The sequence below is a fragment of the Streptopelia decaocto genome (assembly GCF_964273445.1).
Source record: "Streptopelia decaocto genome assembly, chromosome: 1".
Taxonomy (NCBI): domain Eukaryota; kingdom Metazoa; phylum Chordata; class Aves; order Columbiformes; family Columbidae; genus Streptopelia; species Streptopelia decaocto.
Genome location: NC_138663.1, coordinates 26,389,932 through 26,406,747, shown reverse-complemented (window position 1 = coordinate 26,406,747; position 16,816 = coordinate 26,389,932). Strand labels below are relative to the sequence as shown.

At 44.5% G+C, this 16,816-nt stretch overlaps 1 protein-coding gene across 1 annotated transcript in view; it reads right to left on the bottom strand.

Annotated features, from left to right (window-relative positions):
- The window catches only part of LOC309453156 (ankyrin repeat domain-containing protein 26-like), a 59,448-nt gene extending 46,361 nt beyond the window's left edge, over positions 1-13,087 (bottom strand). The window contains exons 1-7 of the mRNA XM_082076362.1: positions 12,685-13,087; positions 7,767-7,881; positions 7,326-7,499; positions 7,113-7,219; positions 6,463-6,600; positions 5,536-5,681; positions 2,072-2,122 (exon numbers count right to left, since the gene is read on the bottom strand). Coding sequence (XP_081932488.1) covers positions 2,072-2,122; positions 5,536-5,681; positions 6,463-6,600; positions 7,113-7,219; positions 7,326-7,499; positions 7,767-7,881; positions 12,685-12,887 — 934 coding nt within the window. The 5' untranslated portion in view covers positions 12,888-13,087. The remainder of the gene's footprint in view (positions 1-2,071; positions 2,123-5,535; positions 5,682-6,462; positions 6,601-7,112; positions 7,220-7,325; positions 7,500-7,766; positions 7,882-12,684) is intronic.
- Positions 13,088-16,816: the final 3,729 nt, after the last annotated feature.

Sequence of the window (16,816 nt, the reverse complement as noted above, 5' to 3'; positions counted from 1 at the left end):
GTAGTGAAGAGGTCAGATAAGGTTGTTTAAGGCTTTATCCAGACCAGTCTTGAACACCTCCAAGGAAGGAGACTGTACAACCTCGCTGTTTGACTGTCCTTATCACAGCGCAGCTTCTCACATTCAGTTAGACACTCTCTTGTTTGTGTTTATGCCTCTGGTGTCTCCACCTCCTGTCATGCAGCACTGGGAAGAACACGGCTTTGTCTTCGCCTCATATGTACTGGAAGCTGTGGCAAGGTCCCCTTCAAAGTCAGTTCTTCTCTAGGCTGAACAAGCCCAGTTTCCTCAGCCTCTGCTCAAAGGGCAAGTACTCCTGCCCTAGACAAACTGGATGGCCCTCCACTGAATTTGCTCACTGTTGAAAGACCAGTCCCTCTTGCACTGGGGGCTCAAAATTGTACCCAGGGAGCTGGACACACTCCAGTGAGTTGCCAAAGAGGATGGACAATCACTTTTCTCAGTTTCTTGGCTATGCTGCTCTTAATACAGCCCGGGACACTGTCGAGCTTCTCAGTCGCCAGGGCACTCTGCTGGCTCACGCTCAGCTCACTCCCTGCCAAGACCCTCTGGTCCTTCTCAGCAAAGCAGCTCTCCAGCCAGGCAGTCCCAACATGTTTTGTAGCAAGAGGCTGTTCCTCTCTGTGTGCAGGACTTGGCATTTGTCCTTGCTGCATTTTGTAAGACATGCCTGACAGTCCTTTTCTCCAGCTCGCCAAGGTCCCTCTGAATGGCAGCGCTGCCCTGGAGCGTATAGAATGATCCCCCCAGTTTGGGGCCATCTGCAAACTCAATGAGAGTGCCCTCTAGCACATCGCTGATGTCCTAATGAAATCTGCACTCAAGGAATCCAGCCTGAAGAGTGCTAACATCTCAACTATCAACAACTAAGATGAAACAAAAGGGCTCTTCAAGTCCCAAAACGAAAGGGAAAACCAAACAAATATAACCTCCACAGAGCAGCTATTTCAGCACTCCTCAAGTTCTCAATAACTAATTCTTGTTAACTATCATAACAAAATGAAGTTGTTTATAAACAGGAGATGGAGACAGGTGACCTCCCATGAAGTCACATGCTGACAACCAAACTGAGGTGTTGGGCAAAGTCATTGAAGACAAAAGAAAACAAAGGCATACCATGCTGGAAGACATCTCTTCTACTACCAGTAAACCACAAACAAGCATGCAAATTGTGTCTGTTCTAAAGACAGGGTTTATGTAGGAACTTTGATGAGTACATCTCCTGACCTGAACAAGGCTTTCAGACCATGAAATACAGTAGACATGTTCAGTGTAGACACGTCACACAGACAAAACCTAGAGGCTGAAACTTCCAGTGCAAGCTAAACTAGCTAAAATACTAACACAGTCTCCGATTTTTAATGTTTCCTATTACAAACACATAATATTTTAAAAGAGTAATTATTTTTACGTTCTGCAGCTTCCTGTAAACTCAGTGCTCTACAGTCTAATCTACCTGCTAACGTCCCAAGCTGAATGAAAACATGCCTCTTAGAACTGGGGGGATAGGGAGGAACAGCCAGTTACAAACTCTTGACACAATACTTCAGATATATTTTTGATTAGTACAGTTATAATTAATCAAATCAGCTAAGGAAGTTATCCGAACTTCGGCTTTCAATGTACAGTAACTTTAAGCAATGATCGAAACCAGGTCACATTGCCTGTTAGAAGGCAACAGAGGAAGTTCATGAGCATGCTTTCAGACAGACCTTGATGCCCTGCCACAGAAACGGGATCTAGAAAAGCTGTCTCTGGGGATTACATGTTTCCCCTTTAACTGAAGTCTATTTCCATTTTGGAGCAATCAAAGAACATATTTAAAAAAAAAACAAAAAAAACTGTCACTGATGACACAAAGCAAACGATTCAATAACAAATGTCTCATGCAAAACATGCAAACAAACAAAAAGTGCCCAAAGACTGCTCACAAATCTGATTTATAAAAGCAAACCCATCAAAATAGGGTCCTCCAGGATACAAAACATCATACATGTATTTGTACATAATACAACATGTTTCATATTTGAAATGCTACTGTACAGAATACCTTTCCTTGATTTTCCTGTTCTTGATGTGTAGTTAGGAGATTGTTGCATTTCTATATCCATTTAGGAAAAGGCATGAAAAGGACAGACGAAACAGTGACATCAGAATAAAGTTCAATTCCCAGAAATTTGGAAAACATAAGCAGCACATCAACAAAGCTACAGCAATGGGAGAACGTACTACAACTACGAGTCTACTCTACAGTTTTAAGTGCTAGAAATGAAAACAATCACAAACGGCAGAACTCTACTCTCAAGGGACAGTGTCAAACAGTGTAACTTAATTTACTAGCTCCATGTAAAATACCTACACTCCAACATTTTGAAATACTGCAACAGATTACCAGAAATGTACTGCTAACTTGACTAGTTCTCATCTAGCATAGACTGCAAACGCAATTCCTTCGTATTTGTAGAGTGCTTTATACATACAGCACACTCAAAACCACTCCCTCTAAGCATCCCAAAAAGCCCTAAGTGCCAACAACTAAACTTTGGACATACACTATCCAGACATTTTGAAGGAAATCTTGGCTCCACCACTACACAACTTCCAGCCATTATGTTATCTACAATCATTCAAGTTACAGTTTTAGCATGCTTGTTATCCCTCACTGAAAAAGCAGCCCAGAAACATGTTGCCTTAAACCAGCTCACCTTAAAAGCTGTGTCAGTTGGTACCTGATACATAGGCCCCTCCTACATCAGTGAAGACAAGAGAGTCCTGCTTACATTGATGTGACCATGCTAAACTGCTGACATGCGGCAGCCTACGCCACCAACCAGAATGCAGACATGACAAGCAGTCTGAATGAATACCCTGTTCCCTCAGCACTATAGGGCAGGCCACAAGTGGACCAAAACAGGTGCGTTGACTGTTGTGAGTGTCACGCATGCGTGTTTCTGTGCCTGTGCATGTCTGTGTATTGTGGGGCAGAAGTTTTAGAATATAAATCACCAACCACCTGCTCCACCCATCCTATTTAGTAAATTTTTTTTATTTTAATAGTGAGGTTCTGTTATTGCAGCTACCTGACACCAAATTTCTCTGTGGTAAGGAAACATTTGTCTCAGAGCAGAAGGGTGTCCTGCTGATATTGATTTTACTCTAAATACATGTAACGGATGTGGCAAAAGGATTCCTACCAAAAAACATACACTTAAAGACCTCAAGATGGTTTCGCATCCCATCTCCATTTCTTGGTTTTCTTCAAAAGTGATACAGGACAACTTTTCCTGACCTCAGGAGATGTAAATCACACTGAAGCACTCACTTATTTTCCAAGAGCTCTACGATTAAAAACCAACAGTGTCTGAAGGGACTCAGGGAAACACTGAAGGAACAATATGCTAATAGGCAGTGCAGCAGCTAAAACAAGCTGCCACTGCAGACACACAGGAAATCTGAATCCTGGCCTTTAGAAAAGTTGCAGAATTGTTATTTTTGCCAAAGAAATTCCAACTTCAAATCCAAAAGGTCTGCCATTCAATATGCTAGGGCTGGAAGCCATTCATTTGGAGGTTTTTGCAAACTCGCCTGTGATTAATAGAAAGGTTCATGTTCTGACAAGAAGTAAACAATCAAATAAGCTTGTGCCAACTTCTTAAGTATGCTGACTTGCTCATTAGAGGAGAATATTTTGAAGAATGTTTGACAAGTACAAAACCAGCAAAAGGGATAAGGACAACACTGAAGATGCCAGGAAAACAATAGAGAAGAGCAAAATAAAGTAATTCTGAAGTGGTTGTTTCTCTGGTCGGTCAAGATCATCCCAGCTTCTCCACTAACAGAGGCTTCAAAGCCTGTTATGCAGCATATCAAAGGGACTATCATGATGCAGGACATGTGCTTTGCAGGTGCAAGCCAGACACTGCAGAATTAACGCCAACGAGTGTCCTCTATATGCTACTCATGTCTCTCAACACGCTGAGGTCATCTTCCAAGAGACTGAGCACAAGGTCAAAAGGATCCATGCTACTCAGAAGAAAACCAAGCCTTACTAGAAGCAGACTGAGAACAGCACACACTTTCTCCTTCCAGGTCCTTAACTTGCATAACATTCTCTTCGCATTTATGATGCCTCTTCAGATGAACATAAGAAGTAAAGACTTCCCATAATACTGGGGACTTGTATTAGTAGTATGATCATTTTCAAGGAATGGGGCAAATTATTTTCACTGAGGGTATGTCAGTTTCAGAATCACCCAATAGTATTCTTCAAGTCATATTTTAAAATAATAACTCAGGCCTATCAGCCACTACAATGTGGTATCACAGCAATTATCTACATTCACAGGAAGCAGTAACAGAGAGTGCTGTTTGGCTGAAAGCAATATTTTGCTGATTAAACTACCTGTACCAAGCCCTTAAAACAACACCACCACCACCACCACCCACAAAAAAAGCACCGCACAATGAAAATCTTCCTTCAGTCTATGAAGAAACTTCACAAATCTCCAACTAGATCTAAGCAACTGCTCTAAATTAAATTCCCATATTCTCATATCTTGGAAAAGTCAATGAGGAAAAATATCCCATGTCTTGCTCATATTTTAAAAAAAGGAGTAATGAACTGTGTTTGAACAGTGTCTGCTGCCCATTTGCCACATAGTTCTGATATAACACCCTTAAAAAACCAGAAAGAATAAAACCTCCCACTGTAGGGCCTGAGTTATAAAGTTCAAGACAAACAATTTTGTTTACATGAAAATATTAATTTTCTAAGATTCCTCTACAGTTATGCTCATAAGCATAGACTGGATTTTAAAAACTCACTGAAAGAGTTAATTATTTTTTATCACAGGTCAATTTAGCTGATTTTTTCTGGATCATGAGGTAATACAGATTTTTTAAGTTTATTTCATAAAATTACTGAAAGTGAAAGAAACCCATTATTTTCATTGTAAATCAAACGATGTCCAAGAAGATACAGTATACACAGTGCATTGTTGTTGTTGTTGTTAACAAAGACAACACAAAGACACACAAACTCTGTGGAAATCAACAGGACTTATCTTCCTGTTAACTCATCTGTTACTTCCTAACTACAGAAAGATGAACAACTACTCAGGATGAACCTACTGCTTTTACGATTGGATTTTCACAATCTGAATGGCCATCTACAGGTAAAAGTACACATCTGAAAAACAAAACCACTCCCGCCTAGTTTCTTCCCTGTCCCACTTCTCTCTTTCTCTAGAAAAACAATCTAGAGATGGGCAGTCTGGCAGGCGGAAGGGAACAAGCCCTAAGTGGACACGTAACACAAAAATCCCAATTCACAGTCTGACGAGAAGCATCTCCAACTAGCAACAAGTAAGCGCATTCACAAAACTTCTTGTCCTACTCTCACTGACACCTCCACTGAAGTCAATGGTGAACACAACAAGCGTTAACATACAAAACACCTAAAGAAAAGGCCATAGTGATTTTCCTCCTGAGCTCCTCCATGATTAAGGATCCTACCTCTGTCCACAGCAGGTGCACCCAACATAATGCCAGCAGTTCCTGCCCAGGGAGGAATGCTAAGTACTGGGAGGCCTGGCACAGCACCTGCAGAAGCTTCTGCTGTGTTTTCTGAGTCTGCGTGTTGTGCCAGTAGTTCACTAAGACTGTAGAGAGAAAGAAAGGAAATATATTGGCAAAAATAACCATATACTTGCTTATACCATCTAACAGAATAGTTAGCAGCCATTTATTATCCATCCTGTGCACATTCATAGCCATATGAATTAATATACTTGTATGTATTTGCTCAGGGTAATACACACAGAACTTATGGCATGACTATTACATACTTCAATATCTCTTACAGTCATATTAATTCTAGAGACGGATATTCATCCCAACAAAGTTATTAACTCCTGCTTGGTACATTTTTTTCAGCCTGGTTTTTGAGCACACATAACCACCTTAGAGAAGGAACACCCACATGAACAAAGCTATGCAGACAGGATTAAAACTGCTTAACATTTTAACAAAAGGGATATCAGTTAGACCTCCTCTAAAATAAAAGGCTGGTAGTTCGTGGGCATTGTAATGGAAGTCAGTAAAGACAGTAGTGCTGGTCTGGAGAGAGGGTTTACATGCATTTCAGTTTGCCAAGTTCCACCACTGGATAACAGTAAGACACAGACACTTTTTAGAGCTTTTATTGGTCAAATGGAAGCTTGGCAACAAAACTTGAAATCTAAGAGAGAATTCTGGGTGGAAATTTTCCTCAACTTCCAAATTAACACTAGACACAGGAACAATACGTATTGGAAGATGCCACTGAGCACAGCATCTAGACAGGTCTCAACACACCATTAAACCTTTGAGCTGTTACCAAAGATGTTCCAAAGCCACGCTGATAACTGACAACTTTATCATTAGAAAAAGTTAAAAAATTACCTAGAATATCCATGAATAACAGCATAATCTTCAGCTGTCCATTCATGAGGGTCTGTATGGGAAACATCAGCACCATACCGAAGAAGCAGCTTGACCAAATTAAGCTCCCCATCAGAAGCAGCAATCATAAGTGGTGTTCTGAAACATCCAAAATATGATAAAAAAATAGATCCTTTCACACAGACACTGTAATTATTTTTATTCCTATTTGCTCTCAAAAAATAGTATTGTCCAATTACTTCAAAATGAACAAAAGAAAAAGTGTTTTTCATTAAGTATTAAAAACAACAGCAAAACGGGAGAGGAAGTCAAAACAAAAGTTCAATCTTCACACAGAGCTTCCACACAGACAACACTTATGCTGCTGCACAGATGTTTTTTTCAAATTGAGGCAACACTGCTGAGCTAATGGCACGTTTCCTGCCAGAAGGGACATCACAGCCAATGCCTTCTTGCAAACTCAATGCAGAAAGCATCCACTGAGGTATGACAGCAGTCAAGTGCAGACCTGCTTTCAAAAGTCACACAGAAATAGCCCTTTCCGTGTGGTTCCCTGATTTTTTTCTTTAAGAGCTCATTCTCATGCCTCTCATCAATCCAGCTTAGACAGTACTAAAGAGACTCATGTAGTGTTCTGACTAACCCCTCACCTTTCACGCTGATCTCGAGCATGCACGTTAGCTCCGTGCCCAAGGAGAAATTCTACTATCTCTTCCTGGTGTTCAGAGATAGCAAGAGCAAGTGGAGTAAATCCCTCCTGAAAGGACAGATAAATAAATAAAGTTCAAAATAAAAAAAAACCTGGAAGAGAAATATTAATGCAATTTCTTGAAAGAATTTCCTTAACAAATACAAGAATTTACCTTATTCTGGGCCTCAATATTGGCATCATAATCAAGTAGCAGCTCTGCCACAGTTGTATTAGGAGAGATGACAGACAGATGCAGGGCAGTGTTGCCATCAGCATCTGGCAGGTTTGGTTCAGCACCATGTTCTAGTAGAATAGCCACACATTTTTCTTGCTGGCACTGTACTGCCTGGGAACAACACACAAAGGAAAAACTTCCAGCGTTTACATTTCACTCTGTTACCATTCCCCCAGCTTCCCAATGCTGGAAAATAAGAGCACCTTCTAAGATTAGCTCATGCACTCTATTCCCTAACAGTAATATATGCCTATTCCATGCCAATCCACCACAATATGCATGTTTCTCCATAGGGCTGTGTAAAGAATCCTGCCAGATACATCATTTAGTGCATAATCCATAAGCCCCACATACAAGCACATAACATATTCCACATACCTTCATCAGGGCTGATCTGTTATCACTGTCAAGAAGATTTAGCTTACACTTGCTTTCTACCAAATATGTAACAACATCCACGTGGCCATTCACGCAGGCGAGATGCAGAGGTGTCCTAAAAATTAAATATATTAAATTAGCACAGGCAGACAACTAAAGAAATATTTCAGGCTGGGATAAATTGATATGACCATGAGTTTCACTTTGTAAAAAGTAAGCTTAAAAAAAGATTTTGTAACAGCAAAAGATTACAAGTAACAGCAGCTGCACACCATATGCCTGAGGCTGGCTAGCAAAAACCTTCCAGAGAGTCCACTTTGTAAGGTGACATTTCCCTCACCGTAAAACTGACCCTGCACAAACAGATTCCTGTGCCCAGGCAGTGGTCACTGCATCCAGCAGGACAACACACAAGGCACAACAGAGACCAAAGCCTGAGCATCTGAGAGCTATGGCAAGAAAAACTCTTAAGTTCTTCCGTGATTATTCACATCCCGGAAGCGTATCAGAAATGTAGAAGGTGGGTTTTATAGCAAGAATATTAGTATTTCCCTGCGCTTTGAGAATTTATGCTGCTTTTTTTTTTCCTAGTGTGTTTACTACTGTACCAAACAGGATGCACATGCACCGAAGTGCCTCTGATAACATGTAGCAAACCAGAGAGCAAGACTCTGTAATCCTGACTACAGGAAAGTAATATTTGACCACCCTGACATGTTAAACTATCATAGTCATAAAAAGCCTTGTCAGAAAGAAAAGAGCTCCTTCAAGCCACAGAACATTTTAGGTCTCATGTCAATTAATCAGCCTAGTTGTACCCAAAGACACAATCACCCAGAAAGTCCTTGCATGTGTTTCCCTCTAAATCACAGGCAGAAAGCAGCACAAGCTTCACTCTGTGCAGAAGGTAAAGCTCCTGCTGCTCTGCAGGACACCTGTCCCAACGGAGAAGGAGACAATCCACAAAACACACAGGACCTTTCTCCCTTGAAGGTGATGCAATAACAATCCTGCAGTTCCTCTAAAACCGAGGGGGATGGCAGCACCAGTTTTGAACTGCAACACTGTGGGTAGGTCCTTGTCTGTATTTAGAAATGCTCAACTAACATTGCAATTGCTTTGGTACCTTGCTGAGAAGCAGAGGACAGCAGCTCACTGGCTAGGTGGGAATGAAAAGGGAGAGGTAAACAAATGCAGTGGTATGTGATGCAGAAACACAGTAATTCGTAATGCAGATTCTTCTCGTTACAGTGCAGCTGATGAGCCTCCTCCATGGCAACAAGGACGAGGACAAGAAAAACACGCAGAACACAGAACTTGCAATATCTTGCTACAGATGGGGAAGAGACAGAACCATCAACGGAGGAGTCCCTCAATGGTGACTACCACCACTTTTTGAGAAATTCCCATGTAAGTATACAGGATCCTCCATATCTGAGGAAAGGACTGACTAAGATTATCTGGGAGCGATGACCATAACTGGCTATGAAGGATTCCACCATCACCTAAAAGCTGCTACTAGCAAGCACTATGAAACATGACAAACCTCAAGAAGTCACTATCAGCTCTGCAAACCGAAAAGCCTTCAGGAAACCTGCAATTGGTTGCTGCCCTCCTCAACCAAGCCTCTCAGCAAAGATGGCTCTGCTTGCAGCAAGGCCTGCTGAGCTCCACAGAAGATCCACTTTAGGGAACAGGCTGGCAGGGAATATCACAGTTTCACGTACCTGCAAGAAACCTCCAGTAACACCAAAGCTGCTCTGCCACCCAGCCGTGGGGACCCTGCCCAGACTCTGCTTCTCCTGCTGCTGCAATCCTATGCTGATCAGCCATGGGGTAAAAGAGAACTGCTGATGCCTGAGCAGCTGCAAAACCGCACCAGTGGGATACAACAGGGAAACAGCAGGCTGGCGTCATGCATTTCCAACAGCACTTGAGCCCATGACCCAGCAGCTACAAGCTAAGCAATGAAAAGCTCTAGAGTTCACTCTGACAGGCAGCTGACAAGGTAAATCTCTCTTAGCGATTAGCTTCGACCCAGGATTCATGACTAGCTGGCATCATGCCTACAGTGCTTCCAACTCCCTGCTAAGTTTTGCCCATCTCGTTCAGTAAGGCTGAAGGCTTTGCTAGACCAACTCTGAAAAGCCGCCCGCTCCTAACTGATACTGTTCCAGGTGCAGTTTTTGGGAGGTCCTGTGGGCTACAGGACCTACCTACTTGATGCAAGGAGCCTATAGGTCTGATACCTGCCATGTCCCTGGTACAAGATTTTGGTTTTGGAAATCCTGAGGAGCAGAACAGAGATACTCATATGAACAATGCACACCTTAGCCATTACTAGTCACGTTTCTTATTCTTTACATCTCTTTCCAACTATGTCAACTCTTCTAGTCCCTGGAGGACACAGTGAAGCTCTGAAACACAACTGCATGTGATGGTCACTCACAACACATATCACAGCCACAAGCACTTAAGAGGGCACAGCTGGGCCTTCAACCCTCATGGCTGGTATAGTGTACAGGGGTTGCAGCAACCAGCCAGACTGTCCACTGAATTCCTCTCAGGTGAGCTTTTCAGCACTGGGCACTGTCATGCCAAAATCATCACAGTGTTCTATGTACGTACACTACTTTCTCTTGTGGGTTTTTTTTTTTTTTTTTTGGTTGGGTTTTTTTGTTTGTTTGGTTGGGTGTTTTTTATTTTTTAGAGTGTGTTACTTTATTTGCTCATGAAATAAACAACTTACAATTTTTCTATGTATAAACAATGTTTAATCCAATTCCTTAATTGTATTCCTTAAACACATGTTCATTAGAGCATAAGCAAAACAGCGCTGGGTGCGTGGGGGATTCGCTCCACCCAGCACGCATACCTTTTAACAATAAGAAATGTGCTTCAATACAGTAAGGTATTACATATTCATAATAACCCCAGGAATGCCTATACATATTCATAACCTTTCCCCGCCTCTTCTAAAATCAGTCTCAGATAACCATTTCCATAGTCTCCTCCTTGACCCTCCCCTGTTGCACCTGTGCAGTGTCACTTGGTGATTTTGAGGAGGGGTCTTTGGGGGTCTTTGGATGAAGGCTCCTTCAGCTTTGTCACAGTGAAATTTTCAGCATTGGCTCATTATGATGAATTGGCTGGAACCCAAGCTGCCAAGTCGACCGAAATCAGACTGGCACTCCCTTTCTGCTGGAAATCTTGGCTATCTTGTCTCCTCAAGGTTACAGCTGGTGCTGTAAAACTTATTTTGGCATTCGATGAGTTTCTGTTTTTTTTAACACAACTGGTTACATACAGCTCTAAACTAGATATTCATTATGTGGCTTAAAGTGGTGGTTCGTTAGTGGGCCCTTATTATGTGGTTGGTTAACCCTTAAAATGTTAGTTTCCTCTATCAATATAACTTCATAAGCAAGTTTCATAACTTTTTACATAGAACTTAACCACCTTTTCCTTTTTCCAGGTTCACAGTCCGTGCCTCCTTTGGTTATATCTGTAAACATTAAACATCTTAGCACAAACCACAAGAGCACTTCTCACACTCAGTTATAACACTGATAGTAGCACGACACACAGAAGGAAACCTTTCCAGAGGAAACAAAGCTTTCTAGATAAGATAAACTTAAAATCTAAAACCCAGCCAAATTTCCTACCAGGGTCTGCTAAGACCTGATGACAGACTGAATCAGCCACAGTCAAAGAGAAGGGGTAGTAAGAAAAAAAGATAAACATTCAGCAGCTATTTCCACAAATGTCATTGGGCACCTTGACTCAGGAAGCTGGAGTGTGCACAAATAGCACTCAGACCACCTTAAACTGCATCCCCCATCGCCAGCTGCATAAACAAATCCTAACTGGCAACACAAAGACACACAACACACATTACTGAAGTGTATGCTTACCATGCTCTTTCTTGCTTCTCCTACAAATATAGGTGTATTTAGGTGCTTTCAGGGCAGTATGCTAGCTGGCTGGCAAAAGTCCAGTCTTTGGGATAGATGCTGAGCTACTCTGATAAAACCAGCATGTCTTCAGAATGTCATAAAGGTTTTGACTCTGAGACTTTTCAAAAAACAAGGCATTAGAGAACTGACACACACATGACCCAAAACTTCAGCTGATTCCTTTATGCTTATGATGGATCACTAAGAGCTATGCTGCAGCCCAGGGCTTCTCCTTAAGATAGAATTGCAAGCACTTGCTATGCTTGACTCAAAAACCCACAGAGTAACACCCACCAGAAAAAGCAGTTTCTCCTGCAAGTTGCTGCCCAGATCTTCCAAGCCAAGGCACCGATTAGCTGTGCCAAAACCTCAGAACAAACCACTAAGTACCTGCCACCCAAAATCAGACTATTGTTTTGGCTGACACATCACAGTCATAAAAGACGTATCAGGCAACTGCGCATGGAGAACCAAGATAAAACACAGTCATTTTGCACTAGAACTCTTTCCTAACTGCAGTGCCTACCTCTCCACAAGTTACTCCCTGGTAAGAGAATGCAGCTTTTTTGGCTCAACTGCTAAACTTGCACGCCGAGCCCTTAGAGATACACAGAGATCTATGCCATTGCAGTTTGACTTTTGAGTGTGGCTGGAGAATGGCTGTGATGTCCCTTGTGCACCCCGTCTTTCTGCTGCCAGCTCCCCTCCACCCCTGCGCCCCCGGCAGGGAAATACGACTCCGGGAAACGAGACCGGGACAAAAGGCGACAGTGGGATGCTAGGTCGAATAGAAGTGTTTCTGGCAGCACAAGGGCCGAGCTCGGTGACAGAACCAGCCCTCCCGCCCCTCGCAGCGACGCGGCCGTTTGTCCCCAGCGCCGCGTCGCTGCCGGGGGCTGCGGCTGCACCTCGAGGCTCCCGCCGCTGCCGCCCCCCGCCCTGCGGCGCTGCTCCCCCCTTACCTCGCCTCCTCGTCCCGCCCGTCGATGCTGAATTTCTTCAGCCGCCGCCGCACCTGGGCCAGGTCTCCGCTGGCAGCCGCGCGGTGCAGCTTGCTCAACTCCTTGTACTGGATGTCGTAGGCACCGGCGGGGCAGGGCAGGGAGGCGTCGCCGGACGGCGGCTGCCCCTTCTTCTTCCACCCGAACCCGAAGATCTTCTTCATCCCGCAGCGGGGGCGCGGGCACGGTCCCGCCTCAGGCGAGCAACGGCAGCAGGCAATCGGCCGGCAGAGTCGGGGACTGGGACAGGGGAGAGTGGAGCTCCCGCAAGCGACTTCCGCCCACTACCACCGCTGCGCGGCGAACTGCGAGGGGCGGGTGTCCAGAGAACAGCGTCTCGCTGCCCCGGTAACGGCAACAGCGCTAACGGCCACCGCCCCCCACGCGACGGCGCAGGCGCGGTTGGGCGGTGACGGGAGGAACGGCTGGCTCTGCCCGCCGCGCGGGCGGCTCTGCGCATGCGCCGCCTCGAGAGCGTGGTGGCCGTTAGCGGCGCCGTTAAATGGCCAACGGGCGGCCGCCATATTTGTGTGTGAGCTGTTTATGAACATAAACTCCAATGCAATTCATGTCCTGGTTTATTGATCAGTCCTACCTGTACGTATCTCAGTAGAACCACTCCTTGTTTTCTGGAGTTGGGACTTTGCCAGCATCTGATTGGTAATGGTGTCTTCTGTTCAGCTGTGAAAATAGGGAAAGACAGTTGACTTCTTCTACAGTAATACCTTCTACAAATGAAAGGAGCTCTGAAAAACAGCTGCTTTAGCAAGGAACCTGAGGAATGAGTGGAGAAGCAGGGATTAAGGGAGTGGAGCATCTCCCTTATGAGGAAAGGCTGAAGGAGCTAGGTCTCTTTAGCTTGGAGGAGACTGAGGGGTGACCTCAAAACTCTCTCTAGTATCATAGGCTTTTGGTATTTCATCCATCTTGCAAAGCTCTGAATCCACATCTGATTCAAATAACTTTGATTAATCATCCTGCTTTACAGGCCAAGTCTGAAGAAAACCAATAGATTCATCACATTTTCTTCAACTCCTCTGTCTACCTGGTGCCAAGGGAGAAAGGGTGATGGGTAGTGAGCTGGTTTTCAGCTCTTTCCTTTGTCTGGCTGGTTTCTGCCTCTTCAGGTGCTGGCTCTGCTCTGCAGAAGGACTTTGAAGGATCATTTCACTGCCGTGACACCCACTGTAGCTCGTGCCTGCTCAGGGTGCACATCATCGTGCTGGGGAGCCCTGTCTTAGCTCTGCCCTGGCAGCTTTGACTCTGCTTTGAGGCAGAGCTTGCAAGCATCTATAATGGAGCCACCTAAGAGCTTTCAGTGACTATACCTGTATTGTCCCTGTTTTTACCCAGGTCACCTACATCAACATGTCGTTTATTAAACATACCTTTACTTTTTCTGGTTTTAACTGCAGCTCTTCCTGTATGATATCTAAAACTACTGCAATCTTGGTAGTTGCCCATTTTGTTGTAAAAAAGTGATACTGGAGTAGCAAAAGGCTACATGCAGTTCTATACGGTACAAGAAGAGAGTGTTACAGTCCCTGAAGTATACTTGTTTAGTGCTAGGCAACCGATGGTAGGAGAAGGAGTAATGGGTTCAACATGGAACACAGGAGGTTCCACTTAAATTTGAGAAGAAACTTCTTCACAGTGAGGGTGACAGAACACTGGAACAGGCTGCCCAGGGAGGTTGTGGTTGAATGTCTCTCTGGAGACATTCAAAACCTGTCTGGACGCCTTCCTGTGTAACCCTAACCTCTAGGTGTTCCTGCTCCAGCAGGGGGATTGGACTAGATGATCTTTTGAGGTCCCTTCCAATCCCTAACATTCTGTGATTCTGCGAAAAGGTTACACACTATTGAACAGTCAAAGCAACCTCAAAAACACTTCTGGAAACTCTGCTTTTGAGTCAAGGTGACTAAGGAAAGATGGGCAGAGACCACTACTGGTGGCAAATGTTACAGATTTTTTTTTTTTTTCTGCATCACCTCTACCACATTGTGCCCTGCAAAGCAAGGACACCATTCAGAAAAGCCAAAGCTGAACTGCCTCCTGCTCAATTCATGCCTAAGATGGGGATCAAGGGCTGATCTTGGGCAAAGCCAACTTCATACCGTTGTTCTGAGTTATGGCGGTGTTACTTCCCTCTCTTCCTGAGAAGGAATTCATCTGCCAGGCCTAGAAGAAGCTGGCGAGCCCTCAAGGTGCAGCCGGGCCTGTGCCAGCCTCACTGCTCTCAGCCCTGACCCTCACCCATGGACGTGATGTCCTGGTTGAACTGTAGATGTGCCCGTCCCTATGGCCTGGCTTGGTGACCTGTGGTCATGGCGGCCCTGCTTACTGTCACCAGACCTGTTCTGCTTTTTTTGCTGAGGGCCTGTGATGCTGCTCCGTGGCCCCCATGAGGTCAGAGACCCTGCTGGCCTTGCTGTGACTCTTGCTCATCCTTGATGTGCCTTTGCAGGTATTGCTCTGTACATTCATTTTTACCCATGATGGCAACTGCGGCAGTGGTTATCATCAGCTACTGCTACTACTGCAAGAGAAGAGGCATCAAGGAGAAAACAGATAATTGACCATACCAAAAAATGGATAGGAAAAGGGCAACGCAGGTCTCAAAAGAAAACAAAAGATCCCAAGCAGAAGCAGCAAAAGAAAATCACCAAGAAAACCCCAAATAAACCAGAGCTCTCCTGGGTTCTTAACGTACCACGCCCATAGACCATTTCAAAGCAGCTGTTTTTCATTTCTCTCTGTAAACTAAGCTGGGACTCTTTTTCCTCATACGCACTTAGTTTCTTCATAACTCTGTTCAGAAGCTTATTCAACCTACACATCAAATTAGTCAAGAAAACAATGAAGCAAAGGAACAACTGGCCTTCTTCACGCACTCACGTAAAAAAGCACAGGCATGGCTTGCTCCATCTGTAATGTGCTTGACACACCAGGAATTACTGACAGCAGGCTGGCTACGGAGACTGAGACGGAATATGTGTGGAGAGTTTCTCTGACTGGTGGTGATAGAATAAGGCTTTCTGAGGAAGAATCTCAAGGATATTGGGGTCCTGCTGTATTTCTAACAGTAGAAGATGACAGAGAGCCTTGGTCCCTGACCCAGAGAACTGTGTATTGTGCTGGTGGTTTAGACCCTTTGGAGAGGGGAAACCCGCTTGCTATCCCTGCCTCTGGGGTAAGCCAGCTTATTGAGAGCATTCAGAAAGCAGCTTGTCTTCAGCTGATGCATGATAGGCATTTGGTTCCTCGCCAGCCCTCTCCAATGTTGCTGTTTGCTGACCCTGACAGGATGACCCCCTTAATTAGAGAGTTACCTGACTCGTTAAAAGTCTATGCCATGCAAATCCAGGATCATCTGAGAGCTACCGCAGCAGGGGGGCCTCAGGCTGGACCGGGTCTCTCTTGGGGAGAGATTGCATAGGAGTTGATTAATTATGGCTGGCCTATGGGGTTCGTCAGTAAAGAGGTTAATTCTCAAGTAGAGGTGCGCCGAACTGAAACAGAGGTAAAACTCCCTCGCCCCCCGAGATAAGAATTTTACAGTGGTAGGTTCGAGGCATCAGTGTTGGAAATTAGGTCTGCATAAAGGTATTCCCCAGGAACTGATGGATGGTTTGCCACTCCCCAACTTACAGCTGCTCGTAAAGATGTGGAAACCAGCGAAAACAGATCAACCAGGAAAGCAAGACACTCCCACAGCCCCTGTAACTCAGGTGTCAGCCACGCCAGTCATTCCCACTGCTCCTAGAGAGGAATTCAACAGCCCCTCAAAGCCGGGAAACCTCCTTCGCTGTCTCCAATAAGTGAGCCGGGGGACGGCGAATGGATATATTTCAGACGGCTCACTGAAAATAAGGAGGATCTGCTAGTAACTGGGACTCCCACAAATATTCTGGATTTGGATTTACTGAAGGGCCTGGTGGGAGCTCAAAGCACCAAGCACCTGGACTAACAAACAGAGCAACAAATGGTGAAGGTCCTACAGGACCAGTTAGCTGCCGAACGCAGTATCACTCAGCAGCTTCTCAGAGTTTTGTTAGATGCGTTAGAGCAGCAGTTGAGAACAGTATTTCAA